Below are 13,712 nucleotides of genomic sequence, written 5' to 3' on the forward strand. Positions count from 1 at the left end.
GTCAGTGTGCTATGTCACTAACAGACCAAATATGTTTGTGACTGTCCACAATGTCAGAATTCATTGAATAACAATTCACAGGCTGCACCACTCTCATCAGTGGCAGTTCACTGAATATTTGTGGGTCACCTGGTAGTCATAAGCCAGTCAATCACAGATTCTTTTTTTCCAGCCAATTCCAATTATAGATAATTTCTAATATCTATAATAACCAAGTCATATATATATATATATATATATATATATATATATATGTTATGGAAAGGATTAGAAAGGATTAAGGCAGACACAGGCATTTAGAAGGCTAAACTAAGGGCAAAGAAAACATTGTTTATTCCCAAAGAGTCACTGTAGGTGGTCAGATAAGATTACAAACCAGCCAGAGAACTTGTTCAAGGTGCAGAGCTGTCAAAACACAGAAGCCTACTCAGATGGACAGCAGTTTCACAGTGTCAGCTTAAGATGTCAGCTTCTAGTGGGACTTGCATGGTCATCCCAAGCAGGAGAAACCACACTGTGCTAAAGTCCAAGGACAGAGATTCAGAGGTTGTTGCTGTGGCAGTTTTCTTGGGCAAGGCTCATGACAAGCGACTAGGTGAAGGGATCAGAGTGCACCATTCTCAGGGTGCTCCTCCTTTTATGAGTGTCAAGGGAGGGCATTGCATCATCTAGTGACCTGGTGTGTCCAATAGGCTTGTTTTTCCAATGAGTTTTATATGCCCATGCATCCATGTGCTGCTGACTAATTTGATAAGATCACACGTGGTCATTCTCATTAGCATGAATTTATCAGTTTATGCCTTATCAGTTTATGCTAGGCAGGTGGTGGCTATTCACTTTTGCAAACAAGGTATAGAATCATTCCACCTCAGCACTTAAACTCAAAATGGAGTAGCTTTTATGGCAAACTATTGCTTTACAAAACAGAGTAGCAAAGGTTTTGGCACAGCCTGAAAAGTGCTGTCCTGTACATCATGGAGTAACTCAGAGCAGGGCACACCTCTGCTTTGAATCCATAAATGTGATTTGTGGGAAGATTTTTTTTTTTTTTTTGCAGTTTTCCACACTGACTATTTCTTGAGAATAAACAGAAAAAGCAGTAACAGCTGATTTTTTTTTTCCTGAACCAGCTTATGGAATTATGTGGAGTCACTGTTGGATCAGGTTTTATCCCCAATTAAGAAGGGATGAGCCCTTTGAAATCATGGAGCCTATGAAGCATATCAACATCATCAGATAAAACCATGTATGTAGTAATGGTAATAATAAAGATAATAAAGTTCATCCCAGCCTCAAAGAAGTTAGAAAAGAGGAGCAGCCTAAGTCATGTCTTTTTCTCCCTGTGGACTCCAAGCTGTTCTTAAAGATGTGAATCAACCCATCAAGCAGTCAGTCAAACAATAGGTTTCCCAGAGCTTTCTGATGCCAGGGGGCCATACCCAGAAGTTGAGAGCTTGGGGACTGACTGTCTCCTGCAGTGAGATGGGGGTCCATGGATCTACCCAACATCCCTGATATAGAGCGAGCCAAGGGAGCATGACCAGCAGGATCCAGGAAACCAAGGCAGCACAAAAGGCATGTCCTGCATTATGGGCAGTGGACTGGGTCAGAGATTTCTGGTCCTTGACCTGTCATTTACTGGATGTATAATTTGGGGGCAAAACTCAACTTTCACTGGAAGCCTTGTTTTTTTCATTGTGAAATGAAGAGTTGGAATAAATGACCTTTATGGTCCATTTCAGCTACAAAATGCTATGATTCTGAGACCACTGATTTCTAGTTATTTAAATTATTATAGAAAACATTTTTGAAGTATTGAAGATTATTGCAACACATAGCTTTCATAATTGTCACTAGGGAAAATGGTAGGATTCTCTGCCAACAATAAAATCATCTAGGTAAAATGAGAGTGCTTAAATCATGGCACAACTCTAGACAGAAGCAGGAAAAAGCTTTGTGTGGAAGCCTGTCGGAAGAAAGCCAGACAACGCTTTCTGTTCTCGGTGTACACTATGATTAATATGTTCACAACCTACTCTTGGACGAAGACAAAGTAGAGCAAAACGTCGAAAGATTGTTAGAAATAAAATGACGGTGACACAGAGTGGCCCAAGGGAAGTTGCCCTTTCTGCATTTAGAAAGGTCTGTTACAGCACTCTGCATCTTGCATGCTGGCTGGCCTTTCTCTTTCCTCTTCGACTATCCAAGTTCAGTGCCTTCGTTTTTGTCCTCCCTCAAATGTCCTTCAAGGCCTCCCAGCTCCCCTACCCACTCCTCTGCCCACCTTGGCTCCTCTGGAGCTTGTTGTCTATACTGCTTACTCAGGGTGTTCATGCTTGCCATGTCTTGTACCTGTTGCCTGCTTTCTTTTACCTACCATACTAGAAGCTTCTTATTTTCTGAGTTTATTTTGTCTTTTTTCAGGGGAATGGAGTGGGGGGAGGGACTGCAGATCAAACCCAGGGTTTGGGGCATGCAAGGCAAGTAATTTACCACTGAGCTACATCCCAACCCTAGAAGCTCCTTAAAGGTTAGGATTATATATCTTCCTTTGTGTCCCCTATGACAAGGCTTCCTCCAAAGCTGGTGCTCAATAAAAATTTACTAATTGATTAGTTTTAAAAAAATTGATTAGTAAAAAACTAAAAGACACATTTAAAGGTCACTAAGTGCATCTCCAAGTGAAAATGGGCCTCTTTAAATGTTTTTCTTAAAAGATGGCTTTCAGAGAATCTACAGATCCTTCAGTAAACTCCCCCTAACAATGAATGACTACTAAGAATATATCAAAATATTTCACACAGGTATCTATTGAGTACCTGTTATATTCTAGGCACTATGGAATAAGTAGATTTTTTTAATTTTTATTTTTAGTTATACATGACAGTAGAATGTATTTTGACAGAATATACATACATAAAGTATAGCTTATTTAGGTTCCCACTCTTATGGTCATACAGGATGTGGAGTTACCCTGGTGGTTTATATAAATACAAGGCTAGGAAAGCTATGTCCAATTAATCTGTCTTTCCTATTCTCATCCCCCTCCTTTCTCTTCATTTCCCTTTCTCCACTCCAGTGGATTTCTATTATTCCCATCCCCAACTTCCATTGTTTTGGGTTAGCATTCACAAATCAGTCAGAATGTTTAGCCTTTGTTTTTTGTGAATTGGCTTATTTCACTTAGTATGATATTCTTCATTCCCATCTATTCACTGGCAAATCCACAATTTCATTCTTCTTTATGGCTGAGTAATATTCTATTGTGTATATATACCACATTTTCTTTATTCATTCATCCATTGAATGACACTTAGGATGTTTCTGTAGTTTGGCTATTGTGAATTGAGCTGCTATAAACATGGATGTGGTTGTATCACTGTAGTACACCAATTTTAAGATCTTTGGGTATAGACCAAGGGAGTGAGATAACTGGGTCAAATAGTGGTTCTATTCCAAGTTTCCTAAGGAGCCTCAATACTGCTTTCCATAGTGGTTGTACCAGTTTGCAGTTCCACCAGCAGTGTATAAGAGTACCTTTTGCCCCACATCATTGCCCACATTTACTGTTATTTGTTTTCTTTATAACTGCCATTTCGGCTGGAATGAGATGGAATCTCAGTGTAGTTTTAATTTGCATTTCTCAAATTACTAGAGATGTTGAACATTTTTTATATTCTTTTGACCATATTTCTTCCACTGTGAAATATTTGTTCAGTTCCTTTGCCCATTTATTGATTGGGTTATTTATTTTTCTGGTGTTAGGTTTTTTTGAGTTCTTTGTATATCCTGGAAATTAATGCCTTATCTGAGTTACTGGTGTCGAAGATTTTCTCCCACTCTGTACGATCTCTGTACACGTTCTTGATTGTTTCCTTTGCTGTGAAGAAGCTTTTCAGTTTAATACCATCCCATTTATTGATTCTTGATTTTATTTCTTGTGCTTTAGGATTCTTGTTGAGAAATTTGGTTCCCAAGCTGACATGTTGGAGAGTTGGACCTACTTTTTCTTCTAGTAAGTGCAGGGTCTCTGGTCTAATGCTTAGGTCTTTGATCCAGTTACAGTTAAGTTTGTACAGGGTGAGATATAGGGGTTCAATGTCACTTTATTACATACAGATTTCCAGTTTTCCCAGCACCATTTATTGAAGAGGCTATCTTTTCTCCACTGTATGTTTATGGTGCCTTTGTCTAGGAAGAGATAACTGTATTTTTGTGGGTGTGTCTCTGTGTCTTCTATTCTGTTTCATTGGTCTTCATGTCTGTTTTCACACTAAGGATTGCTTTGGCTATTCTGAGAGTATTTTTCCAAATGAATTTCATAATTGCTTTTTTATTTCCGTGAATAACATCATTGGGATCTTTATAGGAATTACATTAAATCTTTATAGCGCTTTGGTAGTATGGCCATTTTGATAATATTGATTCTTCCTGAGATAGGTGTTTTTAAAACCAACCAAATAACAAATTTAAAAACAAAAAACTCTTCAAAAAATAAATAATTAAAACATAAGGAAAGATACTTTTTCTAAATATCTCCTCCCTTCTAGGCATCCAGAACTTTAGTGGGCATCCTGTCATGTAATCATCATAGTACTAATATATAATAGTAATAATATGCAAGTAAATACAAAAATGCAGTGAAACTAAAAGAGCACCTAATTTTGCCTAAAAGGACTGAGGAACCTCCCCAGAAATGACAGCATCTGGGCTGTCCCAGAAGGATGCAGCGCAGGGCACCAGGTGTGAAGGTGAAGAGGTGGGAGAGAAGATAGTAAGATATGTGCTAAGAATTCCAAACACTTCAGTCACTAAAGGAGAGAGGACAAGGGAGGAGAGTTGTGTGAGGTGGGGCTGGACAGGTTAGCAGGAGCCAGATTGTAAATGGCTTTTATGTCCACCAAAACTGTCAGATTTTTATTGGGTGGACAGGAGGTAGCCATTGGCAAATTTTGAGCAGGCTAATGACAAAATCAGGCTTGTGTGTTAGAAAAATCACTTTGTTGTCTGAGGAACAGATTGAAAGGGGATAAGACTAAAAAGAGAGCAAAGCCAAGAAGATGGCTTTTGCTGTGTTTTCTGCAAGATGTGGAATGGTGGTCACACTTGCTCTGTGTTTGTCATCCACTCCACACGCAGTTAGTTAGTTAGCTTTCTGTGTGGTGGAGGGATCCTACTCTACCCACTCGACTGAACTTCTTTGGAGGTCAGGGTAGCACCTAATCCCTCAGCCCCTGCACAGAAGTGGTGAGGAAGTAGAATCCATTGCTTAAACAGATGGTAAGAGCGTCATCAGGGGGTGTCTATATGTGTGATCTGTGGTACCAGAACCACTGAGGAGGAGAGGAGGGATTGGGGCACTGGAGACAGGGGGGGTGGGGGGCATGAGGACAGGATGGTGGCTAGAGTTGAATTTGGTGATGCTGATAGGAAAAAGGACATGTGACCTGGTTGTAGAAGTCAGGAGGACATCTGAGTTAGCCATGTCCACTTGCATCAGGAGCTTTTTCTGATGGATTGAAACTATAGGGATTGCTGAGATGACCCAGAAATTGTGTGGAGTCAGAGAAGAATGTGGAGAACAAGAAGGGGCCCCATAGTAAAATGTTAAGGGCAGGCAGTGGTAGAGGAAGAAGATAGAAGGTCAGAGTCTCAGAAGGGTTTGCCATAGAGGAGGAAAGCTAAGTAGATAAAACAGAATCAGGGAACCTGAGACATGAAATTCAAAAAAGAGGAATCAGTGAACAGAATTGAACACTGCAAAGACAAGTTTAAAAAGTGTCATGGAAGGGGCATCGTATGTGTAATTCATGCAAGGCTCAGATGATTCAGGGAAAAAAAAACAGCAGTTATGCAAACAACAATAATGTAAGTTGTATGTCTGTGTGTTTTCTAAATTTGGAGTGACACATAGAATGATTAACTGCAGCAAAATATTAAAATTCATGAATCTGGGTAAGGATCTTTGAGTTTTCTGTGCTTTCCTGGCAATCTTTCTGTAGGTTTCAAATAACTTCATAGTAGAAGGGTAATGCCAAAGGGCTCAGCCACTAAGAGGGCAGTGGCAGCCTATGCAGAGCTGTTTCTGTGAGTGGTATGAACACAGAGTTTGAATGCTCTGCTGTGGGGTGCAGAGGTCCCCAGTGACAGTTGGTCTGGAGACCAGCACAGCCTACACTGTCAAGACGCTTGGCTCTGAGTTCAAGAATAATTTAATCAGAGAATGGGTCTCTGTGAGCTTCCTTTTACTTTTTCAGAGGAAAGATTAAACACATTTATATGCTGAAAAGAATAAGAAACTAGAGATAGGGTGAGGAAAGACAGAAGACATGCCTGAAACTTAAGTCCATGTGTTTTCTCTTTTAAAATACTGCAACTAGGGCTGGGGTTGCAGCTCAGTGGTAGAGCACTTAGCACGCTCAACATCCTGGGATCAATCAGCAGCTCTGAAAAAAAAAAAAAGGAAAAATATTTTTTTCTAAATATCTCCTTCTCTCTAGGCATTCAGAACTTTAGTGGTCATACAGTCATGTAATCATCATAGTACAATAATATGCAAGTAAATACAAAAATGCAGTGAAACTAAAAGAGCACCTAATTTTGCCCTAAGAGGACTGAGGAGTCTCCCCAGAAATGACAGCATCTGGGCTGTCCCAGAAGAGGCAGCACAGGGCACAAAAATTTATCTGCAAATATTACAAAAGAACAATCATCATTTTTTATGTGAGATTCTTGTACATGCTTGAAATCTTTACTTCAAGCCAAGTTATCCCTTATCATTTCACTTTTACACATAGGTCTTATTGTCCCAGAATCATTCCGTGCTTTCCTGGGAATCCTTTTTTTTTTTTTTTTTTTTTTTTCAGTACTGGTAAATGAACTAGGGTTGCTCTAACCATGTTCTGTACATCCCCAGCCCAGTTTTATTCAGTCAGTCACCAAAGCTGACCTAAAACTTGCAATCCTCCTGCCTCAGCCTCTCTGAGGCTGGGATTACAGGCATGTGCCACTGCACCCAGTTTCTCCTGTGAGTCATCATGGGATCTGCAAGCCCCATTTCAGTGGTGTGCCCAGACTGAACGTGACACTTAGCTCATGACCCATGCCAGGTAATAAAAGGAAGCACTCTCCCACTGGCAGAAGATCCTTTCCAGCTGTCTTAGTTTGATCTACTATTTAAAAACCATAGACTGCATCTTATAAACAACAGAAATTTATTTCTTGCAGTTTGGGAGGCTAGAAAGTCCAAGGTCAAGAGCCGTTAGGTTCATCTGGTAAGGGCTTCCTGGTTCATCTATGGGTCCCTTTTTGCAGTGTTCATATTTGGCAGAAAAGGTTGACAGAACTCCCTTGGGCCTCTTTCACAAGGGCTCTGATCCCATCAGGAAGGCACTGCCCTCAAAACACAGTCACCTTCCAAAAGGCCCCATTTTTAATGCCATCACTTTGGCAGTTAAGATTTAACATGAATTTTGGGGGAGACACAGACATTCAAACCATAATACCGGGTGATAAATATGTTGTCAGGAGAAAGAACAGAAAGTTTCCCAACTAGGTAAAGCATTCACAAGGCTGAAATAGGATGTTTTATTTCTTGCCAATCCAAAATAACTCAGCTGCAAATAAGGAAAAGTATGAAAGGCCAGGCGCAGTGGCGCATGCCTGTAATCCCAGCAGCACAGGAGGCTGAGGCAGGAGCATCTCAAGTTCAAAGCCAGACTAAGCAATTTAGTGAGGCCCTAAGCAACTTAGCAAAGACCCTGTCTTAAAATAAAAAATAAAAAGATCTGGGTACGCATGGCTCAGTGGTGAAGCACCCCTGAGTTAAATCCCCAGTACCGGGTGGGGGGGGGAAAGCCTGTAGGACCATTCAAAGAGCTGTGATTTCAGTTTTGCCTCCAGCACTTCCAACAGATCTTTGTCAGGGGACCTGGGTAGGGTGGCAAACACCTATAATTCCAGTAACTCGTGAGGCTGAGGCAGAAGGATTGAAAGTTTGAGGCCAGCCCGGACAATTTCGAACGTGTCTCAAAATAAAATTTAAAAGGTCTAGGGATACAGTTCAGTGGTAGAGCCCTTGCCTAACATGCATGAGGTCCTAGTTTAATCGCATCCTAATTATAGGAGGGAAAAAAGTAAAGAACAATCAAATTGGAATCTTTAGATGAGAGTTGGAATAGAACAAACTAAAAGGGACATGTTAACAGAGCTGCACTGAAAAAATAGCAGATCATTCTTCAGACAGAAGAAAAATAATGTGAGATGGAAACACTAATATAGGAGGAATAAAGTGCAGGAAGCATAAGTATATTGATAAGTAAAACAAAAGATTGTGTTGCAAACCAATAGAAGCAAAACCATGGAAATTTAAAATATATGAACTATTAACATGCACTACAGAAATAAGACAAAAAGTGAGATAGAATAAGAGGAAATAACAGTATTCTTGGGGAATTGGTTAAAGTAACAATTTGTATTAAATTATAATGAGCAAATGCAAAAAATAGTTCTATGCTTCTTCCATGCATCTTGAACAGAGTTCTTTCTTACTGACAATGATAATTAGAGCCAATTAATATCTGTGCTCATAATTTTCTTAATATTATCAAATGGAATTTTTAACTCAAGCTTCAGGGATTTGAGTATTATTGTTAATGAACACAGCAGAAAAACAGAACACTATGGGGGTTTCTGTACCCCCGAGCTGATCTAGGAGCTCAGGTACAACTCTCAGGACTCTAGTGCTGAGACAAGGTGACCCAGAGCTGGAGTGGCTTTTGTGTTAAAGCAGATAGACTTTCTGGTCAGGATAAGAACATACATTCTCCTTTCTACTTTGGACGGACATGGCTTTCACAGGATTGGAGGCAAACTTCCCTCGGATGGTGCAGTATGAACAAACACTAATGACTAAGGATGGGTCTTACCAAGAAATTATCCTCCCAGCATTAGGCATCAAGATTTCCCAGTGCTAACCCTCTGTGTGTGCTGTGAAAACCCACTGCCATTAAGCAGTTATTCTGAGGGCATATAGGATGTACCGATTGCAAATGTTGGTAACAAAAGAACCCCAGTGAGAGTAGGATGAAATAGGGGATCTCAGTGCTGATGGAGATTAAATAGCCTGAGAATGGCTTTGTGTATTAACGTCAGGGAGCTCAGGTCCTGCCACCTAAAGAGTGACACCTGATGCCTCAATTGTAGGGTAATAAATCTTGAGTAAACTGCAGATCTCAAGTAGGCTGTTTGCAAGGTGAAAGAAATCATATCAATCCCATAAATGTCTTCATTTCTGGAGACTGAAATACCATCTCCGAGCACTTATATTTACTTGAACAGAGGATTTAACACTTGAGACAACTGAAGTTTCATAAAATGAGGAGTCCTTGGCCTTGTTGACAAAGCACCCTGTGAAGAGTGTGATTGTGATCCAAGTCATTAGCAGCAAAGGTAACGACATGATTAAAGTCAAAGTCAAGTGACAGCCCAGGATTCGGGACCTGGTAGCCCAGAAATGAAATATCTGATAGATTTTTTCCTTGGTGGGGATGGGGAGGGAAGACGGAGATTTACAGTCAGATGGTAACAGAAAAAGAGTTCCTAGTCACTTATTTCTCTAGTGAGCTAAAGGCTGAACAAACATTGAAAAGAATGACATTATCAACATCAGTTAGTATTTAGAGATCATAGCAGAGCAAGGGCTGTCCTGACCTTCATAAACTGCAGTGACAGCAATGAAAAGAGCAGTGTGTTTCACAAATACACCCATAAGATTGTAAAACAGCAGTTTTCTTCTGGAGCCAGGGCAAGGAAGGACGCTCTTGGGTTGTGTATTCAGAGCCTTTTTGCCCATATTTCCCCATGCAGCTTAATATGCTTCATGGAAGAAAGAAAGCTTACTTACCCAAACATAGGAGCAAGTTTTTTTCTTTTTATGGAACACCATGGGTAAAAATTAAAAGCTTATAGTAACTAATCAGCATATAACCAATTCCCCCAGAAAGCTCAAATTCCAAAGAGAATATTCTAAATTTTTAATTAGAAGTCATTCTTACTTAAAAATCAGTATAATAGTACATATTACTCTTTTAAATTTATCTTAATCTTATCATTATACTGTGATTTCATTAGAAATTAAACACTACTTAATATTATAAAGGAACAGGATGAGTCTTAGGGGCCGTATCAGAAAGGTGAAATAAGAAAAGAACCCTTAGCACAATAATGGTTTTATTCTTCTGTAGTAAACTGAAACAGTTTGAACAAAAAGCATGCTTTACTCACTTCAGTATGTTTTCTTCTCCAGTGATCTAATTATTTCATTTTTCAATTAATATTGTATAGATCTAGGACACAGGTTTTTTAAATATGTGTATTTAGAAAGGGAGAAATAAGTTGCAATTGTATGACACATTGATGCATATGGTCATCTTATTGTTTTCAGTAAGCATTTAATCATTCCTTCCAAAGACCTCTTAACTCAGCCAATTTTTCACAAAGTAATGAGTGCTCTATTCCTTGGGAAATATTCCTAAATCGATGTAGCACAGTATAGTTACATAGTGTATCTATTATACTGGGAGTACATTTTGTTGTTACCAGGCTTTGAAAAGCATAAAGACTATTCTGAAATTGAAATCTTTCCCCCCAGATGTTTGATTGCCTAAGTACAGGCTATATTAAGGAACAGAAGCAAAACAACCCTTGTGGTTTCACAGATGCCCTATCACAGCTCAGACTCTTTTATAATCTTCTGAATAAAATCTAATTTGTTTCATCTGGTGAAGAGGTCATTTCTAGCTTCTGACCTGTATGAGAAAGAAAAGCTGATAATCCAGTGTTTCGCATTAAACTTGAATTTGGTTAATAAAACATATCACTGATGTTTTTCCAGTTAGAATTTCTGAAATATTCATTTAGTTAAAATAAGCTTGCCTATTTTGATGTAGATTTCTACTCTTTTCCTGCACAACTCTTTAGCAGTAAAGCTTCTTCCCACCCCACACCTGATTTTAGTAACACTTCCCATTTGTCTTTAATACAAAGCCCATTCTAAGTTCTTGATCTCTTTCTAGGCTCATAATCTAATTTTTTTTTTCCTGAAAGAATCACTCCGGTTTATCTCTAGTTGCCTGAAGTTAGGAAAGGACCCTCTGTACTCTTATATCTGTTTTCAATTTCAAGGTCACCTTCTCAGAAGTCTCAATTCCTATTGGGCATGGTGGCATACACCTGTAATCCCAGCAGCTCAGGAGGCTGAGGCAGGAGGATAACAGTTTCAAAGCCAGGTTCAGCAACTTAGCCAGACCTTAAGCAACTTAGCAAGACCCTGTCTCAAAATAAAAAATAAAAAGGTCTGGGATTGTGGATCAGTGGTTAAGCAACCCTGAGTTCAATCCCTGGTACAAAAAAATAAATCAAAGTCTCAATTCCCAGTTAAAAACACTAATTTAAAATGTGTAAAGAGTGCCAATCTTATAATTTTACATTAATTGACAACATCTTTTTAGATTTACCAGGAGCACTGGTCTCAATATGAAGGTACAAAATCAAGCAATCTACCAAGAAGTCAATCCTCTGAAATAGCCAGCGGCCAGCAACCATCCAAAAGACCAGCCAAGCCCAAAGCTCGGAGACAGCATAAACGCCAGATTGGCCTCAAGTCTTTCATGGTCAGTCAAGGAAACCAGAACGACATTCCAAGACAGCAACAAAACCAAAATCAGCCTATAGATGCTTCAGTAAAGCATGGATCAACTGTGCTCACAAACGCCTCTAACAATGATTTACAAGACTCAAGAGCATTTAGGAACCAGGATCCCAAAGTGACCTCCAATATATTTGCTCCACCAAAGCAGGCTTTTGACAGGGTATTATATAAAAACTCTACTGGATATCACTCGATGCTGAATATCAATAAAGAAAGGGGACAATGCAGAGATGAAGAGGAGAGAAGATTTCCGTATCAGCAGCTACCCATATACACTCTTTCTGATTCAGATTTGAACAACCTTAATGAACTTTCTAAGAGACAAGTGTTCCTGAGCCAGAAAGAGTCTCAGTCTGTTTATGACATGAATGTTCAAAGATCGACTGAAAAGAGGAAGCAACCAAAACAGCCTTTTACAGAGACAAAATATAGGAACTTAGAAATGTTATGGTAAGAATTCTCTATTCTCGAGTGGTTTCCTAGAGGAGATATAAGAGGCTTCTGGTGAAAGACAGGAGAGGGAGAGGGAAAGGGAGATGGATGGGGGAGTCCCTGGGAATAGTCAGGTGAGAAGGGAAAATTCACATAACAGCTTCCCTGACACTAATTTCTGCCCAGTGCTGTCCACTTTTGATCTATTTCTTTTCCTCTTCCTTATCTCCTCTACTTTTTTCACTCTACTTAAACTAGAATTTGGAAAGAGGGGAAAAAGACACAGGGTCTCAGTCGAAACAAATCAGTATGTTTTAAAGGATATAAATAATAGTTGGAGAAAACCAAATTATCTCCAGAACTCTAATGGCCTTTCCTAAGAAAGAAATCTAAAACAGAAAAGGGAGCTGGGGATGTGGCTCAAGCGGTAGCGCGCTCTCGCCTGGCATGCGTGCGGCCCGGGTTCGATCCTCAGCACCACATACAAATAAAGGTGTTGTGTCCGCCAAAAACTAAAAAGTAAATATTAAAAAATAAATAAATAAAATAAAACAGAAAAGGTATGCACAAAAATACCACCGTTTATAGAAAACAACCTAAAGGTACAATAGTGGGGAAATGTTTAAGTAAATTTGATATTTAATATCATAATTTAAAATTTTGGTTAAGAGGCAATGTTCCTATAAAAAGAAATTAATAAGGTATAAAATTATGCCTAAGGAGTATAAGCTCTATTGGGTTAAAATGTTCACAGAAGAAAAATGTTCCAAAATGTCAATAGTGGTCATCTCTGGCAAGAAAGATTGCGGTTGTTTTAATTTCTCCTTTATATTTTGTGAAATTGTACAAGTACCCTACAATGTAGATGAATTACTTCTATAGACAGGAAAAGGAAAGTTATTTTTTTAAGACACTCTAGGAGCCCTTTGTTGATATTCTTTAATCAAACATGTTTTCTGTATACCTGACGTGGACTGAATATAAAGCTAAAATGCTGTGGAAAGTACAAAAGAAGTTTTATGCATGAGGCACCCTCAAGGAGCTTACTTTCAAAATAGGGGGACAATTTTATATATCTGAATTAATCAGAGGACATTTAAGTGCTACACTTGAGGACATGAAATGTATGTTTAATAATCCAAGTTAGCTTTCTGGAAGAGACAGCATACTTCTCATTTTTCTCTAGCTTCAGAAGGATTGCTTCTGACATTTTTTTGTGTGAAAAATAATATTTAGGTTTTGGTATATAGGAAACTAGAAAACTCCTTTCTATTCCATTCTTGATTTTCTTTGCAAAGAATTTTTATCATAAGTAGTATGCATCAGTTGAAAAATATTCTCCAATAATCCTTTAATGTAATGAAATATATTAACAGATTTTCTAATGTTACACTATCCTTTTGTTTCTGAGGTTAACTTGACATAATGTACTTTTAATAAGTTGCTTGATTAGATTTGCTAGCACTTTGTTTGGGATTTAACATTCACTGCATGAAGTAAGATTGGCTATAATTTTCCTATCTGCCATGAGCCTTGCTGTGTTATCAAGGTTATGCCAGCCTTATGAAAT

At 38.8% G+C, this 13,712-nt stretch overlaps 1 protein-coding gene across 10 annotated transcripts in view; it reads left to right on the forward strand.

Annotated features, from left to right (window-relative positions):
• The window catches only part of Jhy (junctional cadherin complex regulator), an 82,514-nt gene that overhangs the window by 31,614 nt on the left and 37,188 nt on the right, over nt 1-13,712 (forward strand). For 8 of the 10 annotated variants that reach the window (XM_078047192.1, XM_078047185.1, XM_078047189.1 and 5 more), the window contains one exon: nt 11,511-12,160. The exons of the other annotated variants lie outside the window; for them this stretch is intronic. In XM_078047192.1, coding sequence (XP_077903318.1) covers nt 11,511-12,160 — 650 coding nt within the window. The remainder of the gene's footprint in view (nt 1-11,510; nt 12,161-13,712) is intronic. 10 annotated transcript variants of the gene reach the window in all.

Source organism: Ictidomys tridecemlineatus, chromosome 4, assembly GCF_052094955.1.
Source record: "Ictidomys tridecemlineatus isolate mIctTri1 chromosome 4, mIctTri1.hap1, whole genome shotgun sequence".
In the NCBI taxonomy this organism is placed as follows: Eukaryota; Metazoa; Chordata; class Mammalia; order Rodentia; family Sciuridae; genus Ictidomys; species Ictidomys tridecemlineatus.